The sequence below is a fragment of the Petromyzon marinus genome, chromosome 3, assembly GCF_048934315.1.
Source record: "Petromyzon marinus isolate PM22_M1 ecotype Great Lakes invasive population chromosome 3, UKy_Petmar_22M1.pri1.0, whole genome shotgun sequence".
NCBI lineage: Eukaryota > Metazoa > Chordata > Hyperoartia > Petromyzontiformes > Petromyzontidae > Petromyzon > Petromyzon marinus.
This window is the reverse complement of record NC_133669.1, coordinates 14,739,467-14,767,356: the sequence shown is the minus strand read 5'-3', so window position 1 is coordinate 14,767,356 and position 27,890 is coordinate 14,739,467. Positions and strand designations below refer to the sequence as shown.

Genomic DNA, 27,890 nt, shown 5'->3' with positions numbered 1-27,890 from the left:
ACACGCATACAACTCCGATCAAAGTCAATGCTAGAATATGTTGCTTGGTGAATCGCAGCTTAAAGATCTGAACAGCATAACCCAAGTTCTACAGCCACGCGACAATGGCTTGAGGCGAAGCCGAGTGACTTGCTGCCATGCCTCCTCTGAATTTGCGAAGTTGGCAGTGGGTCTCCATGTGCTCGACGGTTCGGTCAGGGTCTCTGCAGTTCCAGTTCGGACTTCCTTTGATTTGCTACTCATGAAGGGCGGTAACATGGTCCAGTGGCAAGAGTCTCAAGGCGGTACGGGCACGGGATTACAGTACGGTAGGGGATTTTTGGTTCTTAAGTCCGGTATTTTCCTTCGTGACCTTTTCGGACTATGTTGGTACTAATTCGGATGATCGATTATTTAGAAGCTCAGCATCTTTTTTCTGATCATCATTCTACTCTCTTGTCTTTAAAGGCGGCTACAATCATTTTAACACGTACGTTTTATATAAAATTAAACGGCAGGCAAGATTCCTGTCTCAAAATGGCACTTACCATTGATAACGGGTGTGAATTTTAAGCGTTCTAAAAAAAGGTAATATTTCGAATTTAGGCAATTTTGGATTTAAATGTTTCGTGTAAATTCGAGCAAAAAAAATCAAACATGTTTACAGCAGATTTTTGTTTTCTTTAAAGAGCTTTCTACAGGAAAAATAAAGCAAAACGATAGACTATAAACTTGTCATCTAGCCCTTATTTTATGAGCTTGATTTTCTTAGGTACGATATAACGAACGAAATTATGGTATCAAATTTGACCATACTGTTACGATATGAAAATGTTTTAACGGTACGATTCTTTTTTCAAAGGTATGGTCTGAAATTATGGTACTTTTTTACGTATTTCTTGTTGCCACCATTGCCTAGTGGTTGTGCGTTGCAGATTTTCATGGTTCGAACCCACTGTCCGCCCTGAATAATACTGTGGCGAATTAACCATTAAAATCGCCGTGAGTAGGCAATTGTGTACCAGCATCTATTTTTCAAATTAGCCACATTCTAAGGTAACACCCGAAAATTACTGAATTGCCAAAAGGAAAAAAAAAAACTTGGCAGGACCATCCTGCACAAGATTCATGAGATTCAGTTAAGCTTTCCTGCATGGGTAAAAAGCGTATGAACAAATATATTAATATGGGGGTGGTTACCTTATCCGGTGGTATGGATCGTTTCATTGAATCACGTGCTCCATTGTTTTCGCCAATGGTCAACACCAGGTGGCTCACTTATGGGAACCGATATAAGATATTTGTTCAGAATATTACAATTTATCCAAAGTTCAGAATTATTTTCCTTTAGGATAGATCGTGTAGATACAATGCAGTGCTGTGTTACTATAACCCTCCACTACCCGACAGAGCCAACCAAATCAAGTTGTCACGTGGGCAAACATGTCTATTTACGTGGTTTTTCAGCAAACCGGAGAGTTGAAAAGCAGACATTTTTTTACGACGTTTCGCTGGCGATCACATCCAGTATCACTCCGTGTTAACAAAAGCTCAGGTCTTACCACATAGACGACTACTGGTGTAAATTATTTTTTTGAGAAGGGACTGAACGCCGAATGTTATCCTGTAGTCGATAGCTATACAAAAAATATAACATTTTCATTTTTGAGTTACAGCCCAGAAGTCAATTGGATTCACTCTTAGGGCAGGCTCATCCCAAAGTTCTAAGCTGTTTTACATATTGTATTGTGCTAAAACATTTACAAACATACGATCACCACTATCATCAGACACGTTGCCTACCGTGTAAATGTGCCGCTAAAGTCAGTAAAAAGCGTATGATGTCTGATACACGCGGGTAAATACATACAGCAGCGCGTGCAACGTGCGCACGCAAATGGGGCCGACACCTTCTGTAAGCAAGACACAATGGGTTGCCCGAGGGGAATGAGGTTATTCGTGGGGCTGTCTGTTCAAGCACAGCGTGCCGTCTAAAACAAATACAGTGGCCGGACTTCCCCGCCGGCGCCTCTGCCGCTCTCAATGCTGGCTGCATTGACGTTCTGACACATTAATGTTGAACTCCAGGAATCCAAAAGGTGCTCCCCCCCTTTCTCCCCCCCCCCCCCCCTTCATTCCCGGTCGACGCAACCAGTCGCAGGGATTCTACGAATTGTCAAGATTCAGGGTCTAAAATTCGATTCAAAAACCGAGTCTGGAAAGGAGCCACCGTTACTGACTGCAGAGTCAAGGATCGCAACACACCTGGAAGCACGATTGGAATTGGGTAGAACACAACGATAATTTGCCCTGTTTGGATTTGTCTAAAATCCCATCCAGTATTATTTCGTTGTTGTTGTTAATGCATTGAAAGCCATTTATTTGAATTGTGCTTTGAGATGTTATTTGTCGATGGAAGGTTTTACGTCATACAGGGTTTACCAAACTCCAGTAATCGCGACCCACCACTAACGTCTTTCCGCATTTAGCAATTTAATCCTCCCTATTCAAACACTAATTAACTCGTGACGCGTGGCACGCGCCTGACGATTATTAAACACGTCCCAGGTGACGTACTGAGTGCGTGTCGTGTTATTTGATGCGGTCAGCTAACGGGCAGGTGAACCCACGGAGATCGAAACATGACCAGATGATTATATCCGTCCGCCTAGGGCCACTCCACACGGGTCGCAGGGGACCGGGTTCCAGTTCCCTCCGCAATTCTGCTCCTAAAAAGCGCGGCTCCACCGCGACCACCGGCGCAAAGCCACTCGGACATCGGACACGAGGCCATAGCTCAACTCCCGCTCGTGCGTGCTGCACGGGTGAGTCATGGCAGCAACATCATCATCAACGGTGGCAGCGGTTGCAACAGCAACATTTCATTATCATCAAAAGCGGAATTTGTCAGCAGCAGCAATTTTTGGTATCAAAACAGCAGCAGTTATCAAAACAGCGGCATTGATCATCACCGTCATCAGCAGCAGCAAAAGTAGCAGTATTCATCATTGTCATCATCGCTATTTCACCACGAATTTTCATCTTTACCACCATTGTCGTCATAATTGGCATCCGCGCCACCAGTAGCAGCAGCTGAAACAGCAACACCATTTTTCGTTATCAGCAATAGCATCCTTAAGCATTGCCATCAGCCAGGGTCAACTCCGTCTTTAGAAACACCAACACAACCATCAATATCGTTACGATTATTATATTCTTTGGGTCTTTCCGTAAAGTCACGTAGATATGTTCAAATTAATAAAAATAACATAGACAAAAAACTACGCCGTTTCGATCACAACACAAGCGATCGTCATCAGGTAAGATCTTATAGTTAAGTGTAGATCAAGATTTAACCGCCTCTACGGGGAGGGTTTCCACTACACTATAAGATATTTCCTGATGACTATCGCTTGTGGTGTGATCGAAACGTCGTAGTTTTATTGTTTATTTTATTAATTTTAACCTACCTACGTGACTTTGCCGAAAGACCCAAACGAATATGAATTCCTGCAGTCACGAAAGCTTTAAGTCGAGATCGTTACGATTTCCAACGTGAGCACGCCAATACCAAAAGCCCACGATCATGGCCGTTTGCTGGACACATTCATAGGTCATGATTTCATGCTTTTCCAGCCGCGTAGACGGCTTTGGCCCGCTGATGAGCGTTCAGATCTCAAAACCTGTCCAAGTTTATCGTATTACATAATGCGTCTTGCAAGAGTATGTACTTACTAATGTATGTGCTTGTGTTATTGCTTTTGTGGTTTGTCTTTGGTATAAGGCAATGTGGGTAGTGTAGTGGTTAGCGTACTGCGCTATTAAATCGAGTTTGATTCCTGCTCATAGCCAACACCGATGGCCATTATCTGAATTTGTCTTGGGCCTTGCCTAGGTCGACTCAGCCTCAAATTTGTAGCCGAGTGCGATGTGCTGGCCACCCCCTCGTGTGGACCGGTGCTGGCCTTCACGGGTGCTGCGAGCTAACAGCGCTTGCCCCAATAGTCTGGTAAGGCTACACGGGGGATCTTTGTGTTTTGGTACAGGGAATGTTTGCGTGCTCTGCAGGATCATCCACAATGGGCGGCACGCTGCTCTGGCTGTGCGCGTTGACTGCGGTGTCTTGGAAAGTCGTCTCGTCCCAGGACTCCGTCTGTAAGCGCCTCGCCCTCTCCGGGCACCAACCACCACGCTCACAGCATACGGGCAGCGCGTGGCGGCGCTGGGGATTAAACGCCACAAGTGAGGAGGAGGAGGAGGTTGAGGGGGGACACACAGCGAGAGCAATCTGGCTAGCGCAGTCTATTCAACGGAGCTTGTTCATTGTCAAGCGTGTCCATGAGTTGTATAGATACACAGTCACTGGGCAAATTCGTACGTGCGATGTCATGGCAGCGCAGAAAACAGCAAGTTTCAATCAATGCACGAATATAATAGAGGTTCTTTTGGATTAGATGGCGTAAATATATAAATGTGTCGTTAAAACCCTCCACCACCCGACACAGCCAACTAGTAAGGGTTGTCACGTAGACAGAGCGTGGCCATTTCGTCACTAGTACAGCACACCGGTGTGTTGGAGAGCCAAGCCACAACATTTACAATCTGAGTACGACGTTTCGCCAGTAATTACAGCTAGCTTCATCAGGCGACAGCCAGATTTGTGGAGAAGTCCGCCTGTTTCGTTCCTTAAATAGAGGCGTAGATGTGGTGACCACGATTCTGCGCTCTTGTGCAATACAGTACGAATTGGCATGTTCTGTTTACGTGACAACCCTTACTAGTTGGCTGTGTCGGGTGGCGGCGGGTTTTAACGACACATTTATATATTTTACGCGATCTAACCCAAAAAAAAACCCAATTATGGATGATAGTGGTCGCGAAAGCCGACGTGTTAATTCACAAATATTCTGGAAAGAGCACTCAAAAGTAAAAATAATAATGCTTAACCGTTTTTTTTTTTCACCGCATCCTTATGTTGTTTGAAACTCATATTGTATTGGCAAGCAGTCTGTTACGTTTCGTAGTGATGAGTTGGGACAGCTTTTGGGTTCATGTTGAAGACGGGATCATTGCGTGCACGGGACACCAACCTGCTCATTCGCGAGGCAGTGGTGCAAGTTGGTTGTTGGCCTATCGGTACAGCCTTTAAAGTATTGTCCCCCCGCATGTGGGTACTGGCTGCGATTTCGACTACGTACACACAAAGGAATTGGTCAATATTCACAACGCAGCACCCTCCAGAACGAGCCTTGAGACTCGGTGAGGTGTTCCTCGGCAAACAAATACATTGATTTTTTTTATTTAAAGCTTTCGTGACTGCAGGGATTCATATTCTTGGTTCTTTCGGTAAAGTCACGTAGAAGGGAAACAATAAAATAATAAAAATATAAAGCAATAAAATTCTCACGACGTTTCGACTGCAACACAAGCAATCATCATCAGGTGTGAAAACCACAGCAACAACACTTTCTTTCGGAGATTTGAAACCATACTTCACCCATGCCCGGTAGATGAAGGTTAAGAGTAGAGCTGTAACCCATCGCCTGCCACGCTCACGATCCAAGGTTGCAAACTTGACCCAGGAATGTTTGTTTTATTACATCGTGGTAAATGTAGAAGCAGCTTCTAGTGGCCGCAGGGGTCACAAACACATTGCATACGACACGTCCATTGAAAAACGTGGATTTTAACACACGCAATTCCATGCATGTACCACAAACTTAAGAGTTGGCATTGATGAATCGATTAATCGTTGCACCCCTCATCGCAGAACCTCGCCTCCAACGAGCGCGATAGCGAGAACTCAACACTCGCCTTCTCCATGCCTCCCAAACCTCCGTGCAGATCACAACGTGGCACTGGGGTACGACGTCTCGAGTCGGACCACGAGCGCCGTAGTCACGGACGGGGACCAGCACACGTGCTTGCCGATTATCTGGCAGGCGACGAACATTCTGCAAGTGGATCTGGCCAACTCGATCGACGTGTACGCGGTGTCCATCCTGTATAACATGACCAGCATATTTTCCTTCAGTCACGTGGTCTCCATCCACGTGGGCGACACCCTCGACCAACTCGGGAGCAACAATCCCAAGTACCGTGCGCGAGAGGACTTTTACACCGCGACTCGTGGTCCCGAATATCTCGCGCAATTACAATTTAACTTCTTCTTTCGTATGGCTGATGTCGATGCAGAACAACAACTACAATCTAACAGTCAGGTGGTCAAGGCACAATTGAACTTCAACGTGTATAAAAAAAAATATTTTCCAAAACTTGACTCCGCTTATGCCCGTGGGCGTCAAGTCGTGACATGAGACGAGGTAACCATTTGAAGCTTTCACACAGCTCATGCGACCACCGTGTTCGAGAACACAGTGGTCGCATGAGGTTCATTTCCAGTGACACATCTATCGGGAGCTTCAGACTGGGTATTAATGAATCGATCCACATCGACTAGGTCACATTTCAGGAAACTTTTTTTTCCTTCTCTGCGATGTAACAACTCACCCCCAGAGATTGATAATAATTCATGAGTCACCATCCGGGTCATGATGCAAGATGTTTAGGTTTTTATCGTTGTAGCGCATGCAGGGTTACTAATTACTGAAGGGGTCAGGTTAACCAATTGTATGTTGAACTTATTTCGCACGGACGGACGCAGCCAACCATGCTAATCGGAGGTACAAAATATGTTGATACTATGACATTGTTCAATGTAAGGTCCAAAAAAAATAGTATACGTAGGTTTTCACGACCAATATCATGATTCGCAAAATTCAAATTTATCCAAGGTTCATAATTAGTTTATTTTGGGTTAAATCGCCGTGTAGGTATAAGATAAAATTTTATTATAACCCTCTATTACCCGACAGGGCCAATCAAATAAAGTTGTCATGTGGGCAAACATGCCAATTGATTTTTTTTTGCAAAACCGGAGTGTTCAAAAGCAAGTAACATTTGTAACAATGTTATACAACGTTTCGCTGGAGATTACATCCAGCATTATCAGATGTTTACAGAAGTTCAGCTCTCGAAAAATAACATACGAGTAATAATTAATCATTAATTACGAAAGTTCTAAATAAATATCCCTTCAACCATTAAATGAGTGCTTTACAAAACGTGTGTTCGGAGTACTTGACAGCATGGTAGCTCAATGACCGAACAATTTGTTTAGTTTAATGTGGTTTCAATCTTCACTTAAAGCTTTCGTGACTGCAGGATAAGTTACATTTTTATTTATTTAAAGACATACTACGACATCGACGTTTCGATCGCAAGACAAGCGGTCGTGTTTTACAGTTGTGTCTCTCCGCTTGTGCTGCGATCGAAACGTCGTCGTTTTTTGTTATTTTTTTACCTATCTCTTGTGTAACCATCAGAATGCGTGTTATACGCAATAACGATTTAAAGGTGCAATGCTTGGTTTAAAAAAAATAACTAGTAAGTGATCTTCATTTGCACCGGAAGTAAAACATAGCGCAAAACAATACAATAAAAAAATGTGAAGTAGAATCATGTTTTGGGAAACTGATATCTTGATAAATGTCATACGAATGAATAAAAATATATTGTACGCTTTTGCGAAAAATGATATCACAGCAAGCCTCTAGCATTCACCTCCAGGATCTACCCGCTGCCAAATGAAAGCCTCTGAAGTGGTTGCCCTCTCTTGTGCCCTCGAAGTCGGTTCCCTCCTTTGGCTGCCATTCTATCATTAGTCTCGACCATCAACAAAGTATATATGTCCTGCCCAAGCTAACTCACTTGTCTTCGTCAACATGACGCCTCCAATTTTGTATTTGTTCTTCAACCATTGTGATCCCATGAGTGAAATTCCAAGCATGCATGTTTCACTACGCTTCTTCTCTGTGCACTTTTCAGCGTTTGTTTTATTTTCTTTGTCAGTGGCCATGGTTCTGATCCTTGTGTCATCGCTGGCAAATTTGCAATGATTGAAAACTTTCTTCTTTTAGGTACGTTGGTATGCTAGTTTTCATGATCAAGTTTTTATTTTATTTTCCCAACAGCACACAAACCTGCTCTTGCTTGCCTGTTTATATCATCATTTTGATTCTGGACCACCTTCAATCATTGTCGTGTGTTTTACAGTTGTGTCTCTCCAAAAAAAAAGAATTTCGTTTTGCGAACTTGTTCTTACATGACCTTTTATTTTTTGTATTCATCTAGACTCTAATTCTGCAGCCTTCGTTGTTAAGTTTTACAATTCCGTCATTATAATAACTAATACAAATTAATTACATCTATTGATTGGATAACTTACAACATACACGAATTGAAAATTATTTAGTTTTACGCTTGTGATTCAACGAGTGTATGGCAAGTCATTTTAATCGGTGAACTGATGCGTTGTTAGGCACGATGATTACATATTTTCGAATGTTACAGCAGACCTATGGAACTCTCAGAACCTCTTAGACCTAGATATCTCACAGAATCCACATGCTCTTCTGATCCATAAGAAACCTCAAAATCTCCAGTCTATTTGTGCAAATGTGCTCGTGTCTCTGAGTGCGCAGGTGTCAGGACATAAGGATGGCTTATGGAAGCTGGATGTCCACCTCCAACTGTGGAGGAATGAATGGCAGATATGTGACATTGAATTTAGGGAGCTTTGCAGCGTGTTACATTTGTGAAATCATGGTATCAGCGACTCCACTGAAAGTGGGAACTCGTGAGTACTAACTATGACTTCATAATAATCTTGTGCAAGCATTGTAATGCCTCATGTGCTATTACAGTATTGATAATGAAAAGCCTTAACAATTTTTTTTTTACAGAGGGCACTGCATTGGGACATTTGATCAGTTGTATTAATGGACGTTTGGCACGAGAGAGAATAAAACCCCACAGATAAATGGGGAGCTCAGCGAAGTGATATTCAGCCCATTGCTGTAGCGGAATCTCCCGGCCACCTCACAGCCCAAATCGACAACACATAATATGTATGTGTTGAACTTCTTTCGCACCGTACGTAGCCAGCCGTGCCAATCAGAGGTGCGGGGGAAGGATGACACACTAAACACAACAATCAGTTGTAAAGGAATGCGTTTTTTTAATTTCCCCAACGGTCTTTTACTTACGAACTCAGCGGGTTGTGGAAGTAGTGGCCCTGACGTTAAAGAATCATGCTCACAGCCCCTCCTGGTTGTATCAGAAACCCATCTGCGTCACTCTAAAGGCTTCATCTCATTGGTACAGAAAACCGAGCCGCTCCACTCGACTCTCTCAACCCCACATCCCATTACAGCCACCAAATGGCAGCCCAATTGGTGAAACTTCTCTTCTGTAACCACTCGACCTGGCCACAAACGATAGCTCCAAGAAGTGGCTTATTACGTGGAAATTTAAAGCAGCCAAATACTTTAAACGCATGTTTCCAAATGTAGAGGGAAAAACCGGAGGACCCGGATAAAAATCCACACGACCACGGAGAGAGAGAGACTCGCAAATTCCAAATATATAGCAGACGTCAGGGTGGGGATCTAACTCACGACCTCCTGCACACCAGGCAAGGCAGTTAACACCTCGCCACTGTGGCGCCCATATTAATATGTGAATATTAATATGTGAATATTAATATGTGCATATTAATAAGTGAATATTAATATGTGAATATTCTTCGAAGAGATGTCCAGCGCTGGCTGTGGTGGCTGCCTTGTCTTTACTGAACGCAGAGGTGCTGATGTACGGAGTGGCGTCACAGTCGAGCGAAGTGGAGCCTGGTGCAGGGCCCTGGAAGGCCCTGGACAGCCGTGCGGAAATTGCCTCGGCCCCCACGCTCTGCATGACCTCGGGACTCGGATGCAGCATCACGGACATGGACTGGGAGCCATGGTGGCGCCTCGACATGCTGCTGCTGTAGGGCATCCTGACTCGTCACGTGTTGCCCTGTTACACACTCCATTTGTGCCATCAGTGGGACATAAATATAAAGTGCGCGTCATTTTCAAAGATTCGCAGAGCTCTGCTGTGTCACGGAAAACCCTGGAACATGTCACACCGACTCCTTAAGTCACCTTAATGGGCATCTTTATCAACAATATAGCAGCATACCTTAAACATGCGCCTGAGAAGTGCATTCACCGCATGTCAATCACATCAAATGTTTAAAACTCACAGCTGGAATGAGCCAAATTAGGTGAACGCCTCAATCACGGTTGCGCATACAGCCACACGGGCGGCTGCGCTCGTCTTCCCCTACTGTCCGTCCTCGTGCCTCCTCTTCCCCTCCTGTGCCGATTCCGCAACGCCTCTCTGTGCCCTGTCCCCGTTCGCCCAACGGGCGCTCTCGTGTGAGCCCCACGCCTCCTCGCGCCGTCTTCTCTCCCGCAGCTACAGAGTGAAGAGCGTCACCATCGCCGGTCGTGAGGACGTCCAAGGCCTCCGTCTGTTCGGAGCCGAGATCCGCGTCGGGAACTCGACGACTCGGGAGGACAACAGTTTGTGAGTGTCCCACGTGACGAGGCGGTGTGGAGTCTGTTTTTTCTTATTAACCCCTCAAATCTGCTTGCTTTTCGACATTCCGGGTCGCTGTGAAACCAAATCAATTGGCATATAATTTGCCCACGTGACCACTTAATTCGTTTGGCTCTGTTGGGTGGTGGAGGGTTATGGTGAAAAACATTAAAATTGTAGCTATATGACGACCTGAGCCCAAATAAACTCATGATCAATGTAGGTCGTGAAAGCCTACGTGTGAAACGAACTCCACTGCAAGGGTGTCGTGTCCTGAGGTGACGGACGGGATTTCGATTTGGAACTTCTACAGCGAGCAGCAGCAGCAGTTCAGCAACCTCTAGGCAGAGAACAGCCCTGGAAGATCACGTCACAGAATTGCTCACAACTGTATATCTCCCTCTTCATCCCCACGAGGGGCACAGTTAAAAAAAAAACACCCAACAACCCAAAGACGTGCTCCACGCGAAGATTTCTGAAACTCCACTCATCGCGCCACTCGACATATCTGCCACATTTACCATGTTTACTTTCCTTCAAAAATTAATCAAGTGCAGTCTACGTCATGCGTGACACAGGAGAACGCATGCACAATACGTCTGCCTGAATTTGAGTGAGCGCTCTCCGAGTTATGCGGGACGTCTTTAGCAAGCGTCCGGTGCGTGCAGCGTCTCACCACCTCATCGTGATTGTTGACCGTATTTGGCATTTTTTTTGTATTCTTGTAACGCAAGGCTATCGCGATGGAGGACGTCGTGTTTCACAGAGGCGGTTGCTTTTGTGTCATTCCAATTTAGTACTTAGCAGGCCATTTAAAAAAAAATTGGCAAATTTGGATCTTGACGCCAGCAGACAATGGGAAAAGTGTTTCGAATGACGTCAGGGGACATTTAAGGCCCACTGTGAAGCAGACGGCGCATTTGTGTCGTTATGGTTATTACACCCGCAGTAATAACGAGGACGGCCTGCCGTTTTCAAACCACGAACCTCGTCAACAAGCGGCGAACGCGCGGCCGCTGGGCCCACGTCATCGCCAGGTGACTTTATTGGTATTCGGTCACCGTCATGAGGGCCTTGCTAAAGGAATGGCGCAAATACCAAAAGTACTTGTCTTTATCGGGAGGTAGATTGGTGAACACGTGTCCCTGTGGTCAGGGAGCACGACTCTCAATCAGAAGGGAATTCTATTAGGGTGTTGGCATATCTCATTTTTCACTGTCGGATCCATGCAATGCAGAGTACAACTAAGTAGAGAGTGGTCGCCTCATGGACAGCCTGGCCGCGCAGTGGAGCGGCAGTCAATGGAGAGGACTCGCCTAAGGAGACAACCGCCTGCAGAGATGAAATCCGCTCGCACAGTAGTGGAGCTGATTGTGGGGAGGCATTCATCCAGCAGTGGATATACTCTGGCCGATTATTCAATTGGTGATAAATAAGACCAAGACAAACGACGGCCTTGCCAATAGTGACGACCAATGGAAGTTTTGTGTTGTTTATGATGTCATGAATGAAACTGATATCAATGAAGTATTGCTAATTAATTCATCAATGTAATATTTTAATGAAAGCCAATGATGATGTTTCACGGCGCAGATGTGACCAGGACATATTCGTGACTTCTGGACAGTCGGCGGCGTTCTATTGCCTACCCTGGCTGGTTGGCCGCTTCCTCATAGTGGCCTTGCCTGGGCGGATCGACAGCCTGGGCCTCTGCGAAGTCTCCCTCCTGGCAAACCCCATGCTGAAGAGTAGCATCGTCTGGAAGAGCGGCATTATCAGCACCAGCGATCCCACCACACCCAACTGATGCACCCCCACGGGGGATTTATTCATTTAGGTTCCACATAAATGGTGGTCATTTTGTCATCATCAATCGGTGCCATTTGCACGTATGACCACTTGAATCACAAACAGCATGAGCAACATCATAGTCGTCGTAAGGTCAACAGCAGTGTATTCAACTGAATGGTAACATAAGTATACTTGTCAGCTTTATCGTTGTCATCAACATTAACAATACAATCACCGTCATCATCAAGATTCATTACAATCTAATATATTATATACGACTTCTGTAGAAAGCAATATTGATAACAGTGAAAAAATTACGTGGAATTATGCTACATATAATTCGTATGGATATGAACAAATTGTAATGCATTCTACAGCTAATATAATATTACGTGTGCGGATTAATGTATAACATTGTATGGTTTTATACATTCTTCGTCATCATCATTAATACACCAAATTATCATCATCGTCATCCACAATCACCCACAATAAAGATGTTAAACATAATCCACTACATCTTCTGTCACCAACAGCGCCATCGTGAATATGTATAATTGTAAATATTGGTTTCGTGCATTGCAGTGGGCGTAGATATCGAGAGTGCAAGCGGTTCAACTGCTGCGGGGCCAATGAGCCGTAAGGGTGGCCCAGGCGCTGGGCTACGCAGAGGAGGGGCGGGGATCAATTTGGTCAGAAGGGGCCCCCTTCATTCCTTACACCAGGGTCAATGGCTCACCACGCGATTTGACTGCTCGAGTTTTTGGCTGCTATAAATTTCCATGTGATAATCCACTTCATTGGGCGATCATTTGTGGCGATGTCTGTTGTGAAAAAGAGCTCTACTGTACAGCTCAGTGGGCCTGACATGGTAACTTCTTTTTTTAGCATAACCAAGTACTTAGTCGATGCGGTGGATAAATTATATTCTTACGTTACGATAGCCCTATCATTGATGGCCACTGTGTGTGTAAATGGACTGGGTTTTTTAAATCCGAACTTTTTCGAACTTTTCACTCCTGTACCATATCGTGGCGGGTCGGGGGGGGAGGGCTGACACGAACACCCCATCACACACCAAAGACAAAAACCCTCCGTATATATTCTGAACAGACTGATAGACTGATGTGGCAAGTGCTGTTAGCGAGCACCTATAAAGGCCGGCACGGTACACGATGGGGTAGGTGGCCAGCACCACGCCCGACCGTCTTTGTCTTCTCAGTGGTGATGTTTACACACCGCACCGGGTGTTAATTTGAGGCCGAGTCGACTTAGGGGAATCTCAGGACCGGTTCACATATAATCGTCACTGCTGTTGGGCCGTGAGCGGCAATCGAATTCCGTGTTGCCGGGTTCGTAGCGCAGCGTAGCGCTAACCACCACACTGCCGCTCCCCCGCAACACTCACACACACACGGGGGGAGGGGTCACACGTATCGCTGTGTGGTGTGGTAGACCCCGACACAGCCGCGGTCGCACACACACCTCCCCTCCCCCGGCTCCCTCCCGTCGCGCCCCCCGGGGAACTGGCCCAGGCTGTAGCTGTGTCTGCTCACCCCCAGCTCACCCCGCGGACCCGTCGCGACCTCTCCTCGTCCGCCTCGCTTGCGCCGGGGTCCCCGCGGGCTGTCCTCCAGCTCCACGGCCGTGACCCTCAGGGTGACGATCATCACCCGCCGCCTCCTGAAGGGGAAGGCACCAGCACAACACGCGCGCACGCACACGGCTCGCATCTACCAGCCCGCCGCAGCCGCCACACAACGTAAACCTGTTTAACACGCGACCAATATCATCCATAATAGAGGCTTTGTTGGGGTTAGATCGCGTAAATAAATAAATGTGTCGTTAAAACCCGCCACCACCCGACACAGCCAACTAGTGAGGGTTGTCACGTAAACGGAACATGCCATGAAGCTAGCTGTAATTACTGGCGAAACGTCGTACTCAGATTGTGAATGTTGTGGCTTGGCTCTCCAACACACCGGTGTGCTGTACTAGTGACGAATTGACATGTTCTGTTTACGTGACAGCCCTTACTAGTTGGTTGTGTCGGGTGGTGGTGGGTTTTAACGACACATTTATATATTTACGCGATCTAACCAGAAAACCCCTCTATTATGGACAATGTGAACTTGTTCGCTTGTCAACTCTCCTGACATTATTCGCGGGCAACACCCATCGCTATTGAACTGTAGGTGAATCGCTCCACCATTCCCTCTCCCTGCTCTGAAAAAGGCCCATCGCCCGGATAAAGAAGACACCTGCTGGATAAAGGCCTCCCACAGCTGGTTAGTCGTGTTCGTTGGTGAAGAGGATAGGGCCCAGGAGTGCTTCATATGTCACTCGCCACTCGTGGCTGCAGATCGAACTCGTGTCGCTGGGTTCGTAGTGCAGTTCGCAAACCACTGTACCACCGCTCCACTGCTGCTCTGTTACTCGACTGCGCTGGTTGAGCGTGTAACGGATTCATACGCTCTGCGAGTCAATACAATACACGGTTAGGGATAACGGGGTCACGATTTGGTTGAATAATTTCATTTTTGTTTTGGTTCATTGGTTTGGTTTCTCGTTTTACGTCTCATTTGTGGACAGTTTTTTACCCCCTCCCCCCCCCCCCGACCATTATCCTAAATATATCGCATTAGCATATAATGTGCATATATCGTAAATAATTGATTCGCACTTGCATGGTGTGATGCGTGAGCATAAGAATCGACCGTAGTTGATGAACTGCTGCATCCATACGTGATGCCTACCTAGCACCCAGGTATCACGTTCTGATGTATACGCTGCTGTAACTTCCTTATTTTCACCAAGGTCGTTCTTGTAAAAACAGCTTCAGGCTGAATGTTTCTTCTCCACGTAAACAAATAAATATAAAATTCTGACAAACGCGATTAATTATGAACTCATTGCACGACTCAATAATAGCCACCGCCAACAGGATATGCAGTTAATGTATCTCTGCCATCACTCATCAATATCAACAGCAACGCAGACACAAACAACTTCGGCAAAAAAAAACTAATCCTCACCACCGCTATCACCAATATTTGCATCAATAGTTACTCTTCTAAGAACAATAGTTAATAAGCCTTCGTCATAATCACTACAATAAATTATAATCAACATCACTTATCTGGCTTCACCACCTGACTGTGAAATGGTAGTTGTTGCTCTGAATCTACCTCAACCACACTAAAAAAGAACATAAATGCCACCACATCCACCAGCTCCACATCACTATCATCATCACCACTACATCACAACCTTCACCCTCATCGCCACCATCTTGGCCCACCGCTATATCCGCACCTGTGCACACATCTTCTGAGGATGAGGATGGCGAGAGGCGTGAGGAGGAGACACAAGACGGCCGAGACTCCCAGGGCATGCGGGGGAGACACGGCTGATCCTGCGTCTCTGTCACCTCCAGCACCACCTTCAGCAGCTCCTCCAGCAGCTCCACCATCACCTCCAGCAAGTCTACCACCACCTCCATTAGCAGTGCCAGCAGCTCCACCTCCATCAGCAGCTCCAGCATCTCCACCACCTCCATCAGCAGCTCCATCACCACCACCTCCAGTAGCTTTGCCACCTCCAGCAGCTCCACCACCATCTCTAGCAGCTCCACCATTATTTCCACCTGCAGGTCCAGAAGCTTCATCACTGCCAACAGTAGCTCCACCACCACCAGCACCAGCAGCTCCACCACCACCTCCAGTAGCTCCACCACCACCTCCAGCGGTGTCGTCACCTCCAGCAGCTCTACTGCCACCTCCAGTAGCTCCACTACCACCTCCAGTAGCTCTACTACCACCTCCAGCAGTGTCTTCAACTCCAGCAGCTCCACCAACACCTCCAATAGCTCCACCACCACCTCCAATAGCTCCACTACCACCTCCATTAGCTCCACTACCACCTCCAGTAGCTCCACTACCACCTCCAGTAGCTCCACTACCACCTCCAGCAGTGTCCTCAACTCCAGCAGCTCCACCAACACCTCCAATAGCTCCACCACCACCTCCAATAGCTCCACCTCCTCCGATAGCTCTACCACCACCTCCAGCAGTGTCCTCACCTCCAGCAGCTCCACCACCATCTGCAGCTCCAGCAGCTTCATCACTGTCTACAGTAGCTCCACCATCACCTGCAGCAGCTCCATTACCACTTCCCGTAGCTATAGCAGCTCCAGCAGCTCCAGCAGCTCCATCTGCCTCTCCATCCCTTAATTCTGTGGTGTTGATGTCATTAGGGTTATTAGGAGAGTCATCGCCCCATGCCGCCTTATCATTGCCTTGAGGATGGGGCAGAGTGTCTCCATCAGCACCAACATCAATGTCACCATCACTACCATCTTCACCACGGCCCACCACTTTGGCGTCTCCATATACATTGCTGCGACCACCGCTGTCAATGTCGCCACGATGGTCGTAGACATCAACATAGAGGGGGATGGAAACATCCGCCTTGTCCCCTCTTCCGATGCCATCGTCCTCATTCTCCGGAGCTCCATCCCCTCTTCCACCGTCCCTAGAGTCTCGATGCGCTTCACTCAAAGCATCATCATCATCATCATCGCTAGCACTGCCACCACCACCACCACCCAAATCATCACCATGACCACCACTAGCGGCTAGTTCATGATCATTAGTGTTTTCTGTGACTTGTGTTACTGCTGATCCAGTAGTCGACCAGCTATTGTTATTCATCACGCTGGCTGTTAGGGTATTTGCAATTGTCACTCTCTGTCCATGTGGTCCTGTTACTGATGTCACATCAGCTTTATTGTGAGCTCCTATCTGTGGCATGCCTTCTTTTGGCAATATTAACTCTGTCAATGCTGAACTTGCTGGCAAAGTGGACCAAGACATCGTTGATGTTGCTGATAGAGAAGAAGATGATGGTGATGATACTTCCGCTACTTCTGCTGATGATGTTAATGATGATGTTGTCGCTGCTGCTGGTGCTGTTATTGTTACTTCTGATAATGATGCAGCTACTGTTGCTGCTTCAATTTCTGCTGCTGATGATAGGGATGACGCTGGCCGTGTCGATATCCACACGGTAGACTTTTCCACTGGCCACGTTCCACCCGTGGTCAAACCTCCTGGAGTTTCACCACTCGTGAACTCATCATCACTCCACGCCAAGGTGGGCACCTCCTGGAGATGTCCACCTTCAACTCGACCACCTCCTGCAGCTCCCTGCTCCGCGATGTCTGCAGTCTGAGTTGCCTCGCCCAGCTTGTGGGTGACGAGTTCAATGACTGTGCGGGGCGAGTCTTCACGGACTTCCGCAGAGGTTGACGGAGAAGTCATCATCAGTGTCGTCACCATCATCGTAGTCATTGTCACTGTAGCTGTGGTCTTCGCCTCGTCTCCCCATCGTTGGGTGGGAGGCGAAGAGGCTTGGAGGTCTTGGTGGACGGGTAGTGACGAAGCGTTGGTGGTTCCTCTTAACAGAGTATAATCATCACCATCATCGGCTTCACCATCACCTTTCCCGTCACCTCCGCCACCACCAGCAGCGAGGTCGATCTCGTTTCGGACGCTGTCGTCGCCGCTGGGGTCGTGGTGAGCGCGCAGGATGGGCGACTCCACGTCGGACCAAAACACGAAGTAGGACTGCACAATAGAGGCCCTGCCAGACAGACGTGCGGGGAACCAGACTGAGCCGAGAGTACAAGACACGGTGATGATGTTGCTAATGATGAAGGTGAATCACTATGTCAAGAAACTCTGAATAAGTCCTATGTCAGTGTAAACTCGGTTTTAAATTTAAAAACATGTGGCAAATGCGGCATGATTCTGGTGCCCATGTGCAATCTTTGCTTCCAGAGTTTAACAACATTATCGACAAATGACAGCCCAATGCACCCCGCCCTTAACCGTGCACCTGATCGGCAATAGCATGGATTTGGATTCAGCAGGTTAAACCATGGGAACATGAGATTCAGCCGATTCCAAGCTCCGACAACTCTTCTCCTTAAATTTTCGTATCCCTGTTCCGTTCATCTGCTGATAGTGGGGCAGTTTTAACAGTAACCCCTTTTATTGCTGTGATTTTCATACCTGATGATGATTGCTTGTGTTGCAATCGAAACGTCGTTAGAATTGTATTGTTTTATATTTGTATTATTTTATTATTTCCCTTCTACGTGACTTTACCGAAAGAATCAAGAATATGAATCCCAGCAGTCACGAAAGCTTTAAATCGGAAAGTAACCCCTTTGCAACTGGCACATCCGAGGCCGAGGCAGCACGGTGTCTTCGCAGCACGAGTGGTTTTCCACCGGCTATTTATCGTGCCGAGTCAGAACCAAACCATGATACACTGGCCTCACAATACATCTGAAACCGTCTCCGGGCCAAGCAGGGCCATGCACAGGGTTAATGACGCATTCATTGAATGTAACATCGGTCAGTACATTGTGATGACACAACGCCACCGTGTCGGATATTTCATTCCGTGTGGCGTCGGTGGCAATGTTCGGCTCCTGCGGTGGAAAAAAAACACATGTGGCACCTCGAGAATCGGGCAAGGTTCGGTTCAGCACGGCCTCGGCACGCCTTGATTGCACAGTGCATAGAGACGCCAAAGTTGAGTTTTTTTTTCTTACAACAGTACCACAATGGATGGCGATGTTCCTCCAAAGAATATCGACACAGCAGACGATAGGGGGTCATTCATTACGTATTTAAACAACGCCGAATATCATCGCGTTTGTCCACGTGGATTTGACGCCACCGATTACTGCGGTCCACGGTCCATCCCCGTCTCATCCCTGGCTCACATGAACCTCACGTCTCCGTGTGCGCCGTCCACGGGCGCTCGCCACACAAACGACAGATTCCGCTTGAGCGACTTGTCCGTGTGCGTGACGCTCGCCCCGCCCTGCGGCAGCTGCGGCTGCCCCGCGTCTCCCGGGGGCTGCCCCCACGCGGGGCAGCGCAGGAGGTGCGTCCCCCCTGGGCGGTGCGTGAACGTCCCCACCAGGCGCACGTCTCCCGGGACGCTGGGAAAAGCGAACAGCACGAGAGACGGGGGGGGAAAGAGCACCAGGGGTGGGTGGGGTCAGCGACAGGGCTGGTGTTAGTGTCTGGCTGGCTAGTGTGCTAAGGGGATAGGGTTAACGATAGTGCTGGTGTTAGTGTCTGGTTGGCTAGTGTGCTATAAGGGTTAAGGATAGGGCTGGTGTTAGAGTACATTTCCATGCCAAGCAGCTAAAGGTCACCGGGCAACTGACCTGTCTCCAGACACACGGGGCGTGGGGACGCTCCTCGCCTGCAGCAAGAACCCCATGAAGTCCCGCGAGCTCCTGATGATCACTGAGTGGGGCAGCGGCGACAAGGGCACTTCAGCCACGATGTAGCAGGCGGTCTTTAGGGTCGTCGTCTTGAGGCACTGTCTTTCTCCAGGTGTGTCTCAGCCGGTGTGCTTAGCTATGTCTCACCAGGTGCCTATGTCACCAACGGTCTCGCCGCGTGTGTCTCCCTACGTGTGTGTGTGTTTCCATGCGTACCTCTCCGGATGTGTCATTGAACACGTGTGCCCCGGAGTTCCACCATTTGTGTCTTAAGGTTATTCTCCCAAGGTGTGTGTGTGTGTGCAACCACGTCGCGTCTGTCACCATGTGTGTTTCTGTGCACACAATCCAGGAATTTGGTACAGTGAGGAGTGCAGATGGTACATCTGCCAGTCCTTTCAATCGGTTACCCCATTACACCTAACCGTGTCCCGTGGCATCATGGCAGTGAGCTTTTCATACTTCATGTGGGCTCGAAGTGCACCTAGCCTGACAAAGGCGCCGTGTTAACGTCACCAGCACTTAGTGGTGCAAGCAAGGAGGTTGTTTCCATCTCTCCGTGGTGTGTAGCCCTACGTGTCTCTCGAGGTGTCTTTCTCTGAGTGTGTGTCGCCAGTTTGTGAATGACAACTTGAGTCGAGGTGTGTATGCTCACGTGACTTCGGACGTGTATGACCACGTGGCTCCAGGTGTGTGTCTGCACACGTAGCCCCACGTGGTGTTACCGTCCCGTGTGTGTTCCCAGTGACGCGTCTCGTCTGCCCACCCGGCACGTGTTCCCCGGGCCGGAACCGCGCCTTGCCCAGGACGATTCGAGCGGCCGCGGTGCCGGGAGGCTGGGTCCGTGCCCCGACGTGGCGCGGTCTCCCGTCCAGGCAGGCAGCGGGGTCAGCTCCACGTGAGAAGGCGAGCGCGGAGGGCAACAGCTGCAGCAGGAGCAGCAGCAGCTGCAGCAGCAGTAAGAGCTGTGCCCACAGCCAGCGTGCCCCCACCACTCGCTGTCTCCCTCCTCCTACCTGCTGCAGGTAGAACTCCCACACAAACACAAGGATCTCTTGTGCAGACCGATAGCCTGTATTGTAGTTACAAGTGCAATACTGCCTTTGTCTCCCCAATTACACATGTTTATGCAACGCACCAGCTTATCATTTAAGACTGACCCAACCTAGGGGAGGCCATCGACAACGTCAGATTATTTGTTACAAATCGCATCCAATTGTATCGCAATGCACGAACCACTGCATGCCCGACCGCTCTCCGCCACGAATCATGAGGTTGGTGAGGTTTGTCAATTTCCAATGTTGGGGGGTGGGCAAGACAAAAAATATTTTACCAACCCGGAATGACCAGTGTGAAGTATGGTCAAATAGACCCCACGATCTGCACGGTATTGATACACAAGAACGGACGCGTTTGGCAATTATCGTTGTGTTTGGACGTGTGGCAGGTGCCCTATACGTATAGCTAGAGACGATCATTACTGAGTGATGTAACTTATCATAATGTTCTAGAAGGGCTTAAAAGGCGGACATTTTACACGAGGCAATGCTGATACCTATACAAATCATACATCCAAAATGTTTGAAATTTGGGCTCGAAAAATATATGCGATAAAAAACTTTAGCTTTTCAGGGTTTTTGTTTGTTTGTTTACCTAAGCCTATGCGAACGATTGTGTGTGGAGCTGATGCAAAATATTAACATCGAGAGGGCGGGAGAAGTCCGTAACTGGTCACCGTGCAAGGATATAAACACCGCGGCCCCATGACAACTCACTCACAGACAGAGGTGCACTACACGTCAATCATGTGGAATCGCGTGACCATACTTCACCACGATGGTCGGTGCGGGTTTGTCAATTGGGAGTCTCAAGACTGGTTCAGAAGTCAATGTTAACCGTGCCCGGGGAATCGAACTGAAGGCACTGGGTAAATAGCGCAATGCGCTGATCACAGCGCCACCACTCCACCCCGACGTGTACTTCATAGGGATTAAAAGACTATGCTCACTGTTCAAGTGCTTATAAAATAACTTTTCAAAAACTCGACGCATTCGTCAAAACACTGTGGCCTTAAAAGGAAACATCTATAATATGCGACATTTCGGGCAATGTATTTTCTTCATAGCACGCAATTCGAGGGGCCAGAGAGATGCTGTGTAGACAAGAGTTGAAGACTGCACTTTGCACGACGGGGTCAGATGAAAACCAGTACATTTCACAAACGTCACCCGACGAACAGCGTTTTAACTCGGCATATGAAATCTCCGAGTCTGCTTGCCATTACGTGTTGACACCGATTGGAGGAAATACCAAACAAACGCAGGGTGACACAAGCCGGGTCGGCAACATTCACAAATCTCACGCGAGCCGACGGTCAGGCACGAGCACATTACGTTCCGAACCGGCGCACGGATCGTCAACATCACACGCGCGGTTATCATATTCCACTCCCTCCCCCAGCCCCAAGTTTATGAGTTGGGGAAAACCAAAGTGCGGAATGTTGGATGAAGTTGCAGCAAGACTTACGAAAAATGCCATTCCATCGACGAGACGCAGTCGTGTGGTGCTCGCGTGAGAGAGTGTGTGTGTAGGCATGCGTGAGTGACGATGTGTGTGTGTGTGTGTCGGGGAGGGAGCGGTGTGTGTGTGTGTGTGGCTGTGTGTGAGAGTGTGGGGAGCGATAGTGTAGCGGTTAGCGCGCTGCGCTATGAACCTGGCTACCCGGGTTCGATTCCCGCTCACGGCCAACACCAGTGACGATTATCTGAACCGGTCCCGGGCCTCCCCTAGGTCGACTCAGCCTCAAATGAGTACCTGGTGCGGTGTGTAAACATTGCCACTGGGGAGACAAAGGCGGTCGGGCGTGGTGCTGGCCACCCACCCCCTCGTGTACCGTTCCGGCCTTCATAGGTGCTCGCTAACAGCACTTGCCCCTACAGTCTGTTCAGGCTATACGGGGGATCTTTGTATCTTTGTGTGAGAGTGTGGGGAGCGGTGGCTCTGTGGTTCGCGCTGCGCTACGAACTCGGCGATCGGAGTTCGATTCCCGCTCACGGCCAACACCACCAGTGAAGATTATCTGAACCAGTCCTGGGCCTCCCCAAGTTCGACTCAGCCTCAAATGTGTAAAAACACCGCTAGTGGGGAGACAAAGGCGGTCGGGCGTGGTGCTGGCCACCCACCCCCTCGCGTACCGTGTCCGCCTTCATAGGTGCTCGCTAACTGCACTTGCCCCAACAGTATGTTGAGGCTAAACGGGGGATTTTTGTCTTTGTTTACGCGTGTATGAAGAGTAGCGATGTCGCAGTGGTGAACGCGCGGCGCTACGAACCAGGTTACCTGATTTTAATTCAAGGCAACAACTGACAGCGAGCGGTGTCTTATCCTGAACTCGTCCTCCCCTAGGTTGACTCATCCTTAAGTTGGTACCTTACTAGTCTATGGGTCAGAGAAAACATTAGTACCACTAAAAGCCGCGAAGGTTTCGTAGCACCGACGCATTTATATGGCTAATAAGAGTACAATATTAGATAACACACTCATTTGCAATGGTTATCACGTGACTCACTGTCATTGGCCACATAAAGAAAGTGGAACCACTAACGTTATGCCACCCTGGGTGTACCAAAAGTGCAATATGGTCTGGGCTCATTGACTGCTGGGATGTGTGAGGACCTGGTGTAGTATTCGTGTATGAGCACAACACCCGTCATGTCTATTGAGAACTCTTAATCAAATACAATATTTGTATTTGGAGAACACCGTCGTGATTCATATCTATGGAAATTATTCAAGGCGGATCTGGATCTAATGAGATGGCCGAGGTTCGAGCGAATTTTTTTTTTCACAATTGGATATTGAAAAGCACCACACGACCAACTTGTTGAAAGAAGAAAGTTTTCAATCAGTGCATATATTTCTGCTACTGCATTTGTTGTATGAAAAGAACAGTCGCCTGAAACGTCGCCTGTTATATATTCCGTTTAAGGCCACAGTGTTGTTGACGAATGTGTCGAGTTGTTTGTGATTGCTAACGGATCGCAAACAGTTTCACTGACAAAGACAAAAAAAATAACAAAGGCTGAAAAGTGTGCGAAGACGATTGGAGCGATTTATGCTGGGAATGACACTGAGAGACGCAAAGAGGAACGCGTGGATTAGAGATCTCGTGATGCGTGTTAAGGAAAGTGATCGTTCGCTTGGGCAGGACACGTCGCTAGCATGTGGTCGAGACTAATGAAGGAGTGAAGGAGCAATGGAATGTTCTCGTGTGCGGGAGTGGGAAGGATTGTGGCAGGCGACAGCTTGGGGAGGGCTTCGTTCAACAGTTAATAGATCATGGCTGATAATTCACTGTGTAACACTAAATGTTCTTGTTCCCGGGTAGTAAGTGTTATTTTCTAATTGCTTATGCCTCAAAAGCACAGAAAATGGCTATTATTACACACAAACTTTGCTTTTGTGACTAGGACAGTGATATTTTGAAATTTGCCTATGTTCAATGAGAAAACGTGGTGTGTATTTGTGTCTTTCCTTCACGTAAAGACTTGGTCACAAAAGCAAAGTTTGTGGGGAATAATAGCCATTTTCTATACTTTTGAGGCATAAGCAATTAGAAAATAACAATTACTACCCAGGAACAAAACTCGTGTTACACAGTGATCTGGCCGGTCGTGTGTGGGAGCGTTTGTGATGTGTTTGTATGTGCGGGCGTGCGGCGCACGTGGGAGATGGACTCAGCCGAATGAGTACCTGGTGTAGTGTGCGCCTGGTGTAGTGTGCGCCTGGTGTAGTGTTGTAGTGTGTACCTGGTGAAGTGTGTACTTGGTGTTGTGTGCAAAACTTCAGCACTGGGGAGGAGACAGTGCCGTGCCCGGCCTTCATAGGTGCTCGCTAACAGCGAGGAGCGAACGAAAGTGCTGACATAACTTTTTCCAACAGTCTGTTAAAAGGCTATACGGAGCATCTTTGTATGTGTGGGTGGGTTGTTGTGGGTGGGTGGGTATGTGTGGGTGCGTGTTTGTGTGTGAGAGGGAGAGAACGGATGTTTATCTTTCGGATTCTGGATTTCTCTTTTCACCAGCGGGTGTGAGGTTTTCTGTGAGTGAAAATAGCGAATGTCGTGTACGCTCCCACACACACACACCCACACATACCCACCCACCCAGCCACAACAACCCACCCACACATACAAAGATCCCCCGTATAGCCTTAACATTATTTGGGGCAAGTACTGTTAGGAGCATCTGTAAAGTCCGGAACGGCACACGAGGGGGTGGGTGATCAACACCACGCCCGGCCGCCTTTGTCTCCCCACTGGCGATTATTACACACCGCACTCGGTACTAATTTGAGGCTGAGTCGACCTAGGGGAGGCCCATGACCGGCTCAGATAATCGTCACTGGTGTTGGCCCCACACATATGTACCTACCCACCCACCCACACACTCCCACACATACCCACCCACCCACACACTCCCACACATACCCACACACTCCCACACATACCCACTCACCCACACACTCCCACACATACCAACCCACCCACACACTCCCACACATACCCACCCACACGCTCCCACACATACACACCCACCCACACACTCCCACACATACACACCCACCCACACACTCCCACACATACACACCCACACACTCGCACACATACACACCAACACGCATCTCGTCTCTAATCGCGACGCTCATAGCTACCGTGGTCTCGCTCTAATCGCGTTAGACTGTTAAGATCCCACTGTCTCTCTCTCTTCTTTATCCCTCTCATTCCCCTTCTTTACCTCTCGTCTCTCTCCTCCTTCTCTCCCATCTCCTCTGTATCTTCCCACCTCTCCATCACCCTCTCCACTAACTTTCCCCTCCATCTCTCGCACCTCTTCTCAGTTGAGTCACCCCGGAATTTCCGTCCAGCTCCTCTGTTTATTCTTCTTATCGACGATATCAAAATGCCACCAAATATTAGCTCTTGATTTTTCTCTATCTTTCCAACTCTCTTCCACTCTCTCCCTCCATCTCTCGTTATTTTCCTCCCTCTTAGCTCCTCTATCTCTGGCAATGGTTCACCCTCTTCCTGTCATATGTCTGTACTATGTTGAACTTCTTTCGCACAGTACGTAGCCAGCCGTGTTGATCGGTGCTGCGGTGGAAGGACAATACACTAAAACACAAGAAGCAGTTTTCATTCTAGATTTCAAGGTGCATAGCTTCAGTGGCTTCCTAATATCGGAAGCAAGAGCGTTCCAGACGGCCACAACGGCGCTTCTAAAAGCGCAATGCAGTGACCGTTTTTGTTTGAATGGTGAGCCAAAAGCGAGGATGACCGGAGTTCGCGCGATGGTTCTAGACGAGAGAATAGAGAGATCGACGATTCTCTACCAAGGTTACTCGTCCAAATTATACCTCGTCCTGGTCTCTTTAGTACTTCCCATCTGGTTAAACAAAATCAACTTGAAACCTTTGTTTAAACCCACGCAAGAGCACAACTAGAGGCGATAATTATCCATTTCCCGCGAGTCCGCTCTCTCCCGTTCCCTCGCCATTCTATCAAAATCATCCCCTCTTCTCACTCGCCCTACCCCCCTCCGCTGCTCTCTCCTCTCATCCCGGATCCGGGCCCATCGGGGGGGAGGGTGGGGTGGGGTGGGCAAAGTGAAACAACACAAGAGGGGAGAGCCCCGCTGAGTCGGTTACCACGGAGCGAGGGTTCGCATCCCGTCACAGCCACGCGCGCGCCTCACAGTGGCATCGGCAGCAGCGTCACCAATCATCCCAGCCACGCGGCGAAATGTGTGTTGCGTGTGTATATATAGCGTGCACTTAGTGTGCATGACGTGCCACACGTCACTGCCCTAATCCACTGCTGGATGATGAGCACCATCCACCCCACCACCACGCCGTCAGGGGTCGGTCGTTATTTGACCACACTTCACCACGTTGGCCAATGCGGGTTTTGGTGAACGCGGGGAGCACCTGACGTCGTGCGCGCACAGAAGTTTAGTGCAGCGATTGAGTTTGCCGCACCGCTGACCTGCTGTTCCCACCAACGTAGCCCAACAGCAGCTGATAGCAACCCGCCGTGCATGGCCGTGACACCCATCAGAATCAACATCAGCGTTCAGCCTCTCTCGAGACACAGTCACCCATCGATCTACCCACTGCCGGATGATGGACTCTCCAAGCCGCTGCCACGTCTCACAACCGATTAGCATGCGTGTGTAGTGTACTAGCGCCGGCTGGTGGACAGCGGCGGCGACTGTGCGGGACAGACAGCGCACACGCGGGTGAGGCTGTGCACGGTGTGTGGGCAGAGGGGGGATCTAGGGTTAAGGGTCACGGAGGACCCTGACTGGAGGCACTTGGAACCTGCTCGCGGGTTCGAGAAGGGAGGCTGGGGAGCATAAAAGGAGCCGAGAGCGGGGAGCTCGAGGCTGCCGGTTCTGGGAGTGGACTCGTCTCGTCGCCATCGTCGCTAAACGTCTCCGCTAGATGTTGCGCCACTTAGGATAGTAGATGGCTATCGCAGTCAGCGCCGTCAGTGTTAGACAGCTCGTGTTGTGTACAGGCGAGAGTAAGCTACTGTGGAGAGTGTGTGGACGAGACCGTGAAAGTTGCCTCCTAGACACTGTCTCTGAATCGTGGACACTACACTAGTATCAATATGTACAAAGATTACCGTATAGTCTTAAACAGACTGTTGGAAGATCTGTTAACGAGCACCTATGAAGGCCTGCACGGCACGCAATGGGGTGGGTGGCCAACACCACGCCCGGCCGCCTTTGTTTCCCCAATACTGATGTTATCCCATTGCACCAGATACTCATTTGAGGCTGAGTTGACCTAAGGGAGGCCCGAGACCGGTTACAATATTCGCCACAGTTATCGGTCGTGAGCAGGAATCTAAATCAGGTTCGTAACACAGTGCGCTAACCACAGCGACACCGCTCCCCACAATATCTACAAAAACAATGACCCCCCGCCCCCCGTCTAACCTCAGCAGACGCTTCGTGAAAGTGCTGCTAACGAGCAACAATGAAGACAGGCACGGCACACGAGGGAGTGGGGGGGGGCAGCATCACGCACGGCCAAGATGCAGAAATAAAACACATACACGCGCACACACACAGATAAATAACTAAACTTCCACAGAATGAGACAGCTAAGGCAATATTTGCGCGAGATTGTGCAGGACACACAAAACACGCGCAACCAGGCCACGTGCCCGCGTGCGCAGACGCGTGGCGCTCGCGTTTGAGAACGCAGTGGGAAATCCCACATCACGTGCAGTTTTCCCGTAAACGCCTCTCAATGTCCACCC

The 27,890-nt window shown here is 48.6% G+C and overlaps 2 protein-coding genes across 4 annotated transcripts; one reads left to right on the top strand and one right to left on the bottom strand.

The window, feature by feature from the left end:
- The first annotated feature begins 2,370 nt into the window (after positions 1 to 2,370).
- Positions 2,371 to 12,273, top strand: LOC116954681 (uncharacterized). Of its 2 annotated transcripts, none has more exons than XM_032975382.2 (7): positions 2,371 to 2,804; positions 4,048 to 4,134; positions 5,824 to 6,073; positions 8,523 to 8,677; positions 9,681 to 9,864; positions 10,339 to 10,449; positions 12,055 to 12,273. In XM_032975382.2, exons 1-7 carry the CDS (start codon positions 2,579 to 2,581, stop codon positions 12,266 to 12,268), a joined length of 1,227 nt encoding a protein of 408 aa, XP_032831273.2. In that variant the 5' UTR covers positions 2,371 to 2,578; the 3' UTR covers positions 12,269 to 12,273. The 2 variants fall into 2 exon arrangements, with proteins under 2 accessions (XP_032831273.2, XP_075930677.1); XM_076074562.1 differs by lacking the exon at positions 2,371 to 2,804 and adding an exon at positions 2,821 to 3,299.
- A 125-nt stretch (positions 12,274 to 12,398) lies between these two features.
- Positions 12,399 to 22,332, bottom strand: LOC116954649 (uncharacterized). Of its 2 annotated transcripts, XM_076074551.1 has the most exons (5): positions 20,328 to 22,332; positions 19,502 to 19,583; positions 19,049 to 19,270; positions 15,568 to 17,895; positions 12,399 to 13,935 (listed from the first exon to the last, which is right to left on the bottom strand). In XM_076074551.1, the coding sequence occupies exons 2-5, from the start codon at positions 19,555 to 19,557 to the stop codon at positions 13,680 to 13,682; spliced, it is 2,862 nt and encodes a 953-aa protein (XP_075930666.1). In that variant the 5' UTR covers positions 19,558 to 19,583; positions 20,328 to 22,332; the 3' UTR covers positions 12,399 to 13,679. The 2 variants fall into 2 exon arrangements, with proteins under 2 accessions (XP_075930666.1, XP_032831242.2); XM_032975351.2 differs by lacking the exons at positions 19,049 to 19,270; positions 19,502 to 19,583; positions 20,328 to 22,332 and having other exon boundaries at positions 13,789 to 13,935; positions 15,568 to 16,506.
- Between the last annotated feature and the right edge of the window lie 5,558 nt (positions 22,333 to 27,890).

Bases quoted from the DNA above. Each gene is read 5' to 3' on its own strand.
- LOC116954681 (XM_032975382.2), top strand. From the start codon at position 2,579: ATGCGGTCAGCTAACGGGCAGGTGAACCCACGGAGATCGAAACATGAC. The intron at 6,074-8,522 runs GTACCGTGCGCG...CTGAGTGCGCAG, and splicing joins CTCGGGAGCAACAATCCCAA to GTGTCAGGACATAAGGATGG. The intron at 8,678-9,680 runs GTGAGTACTAAC...TACTGAACGCAG, and splicing joins TCCACTGAAAGTGGGAACTC to AGGTGCTGATGTACGGAGTG.
- LOC116954649 (XM_076074551.1), bottom strand. From the start codon at position 19,557: ATGGGGTTCTTGCTGCAGGCGAGGAGCGTCCCCACGCCCCGTGTGTCT. The intron at 17,896-19,048 runs GTGAGCCAGGGA...TCTGTCTGGCAG, and splicing joins CACGGAGACGTGAGGTTCAT to GGCCTCTATTGTGCAGTCCT. The intron at 13,936-15,567 runs GTGCGGATATAG...CTTCCCCTTCAG, and splicing joins CTCAGAAGATGTGTGCACAG to GAGGCGGCGGGTGATGATCG.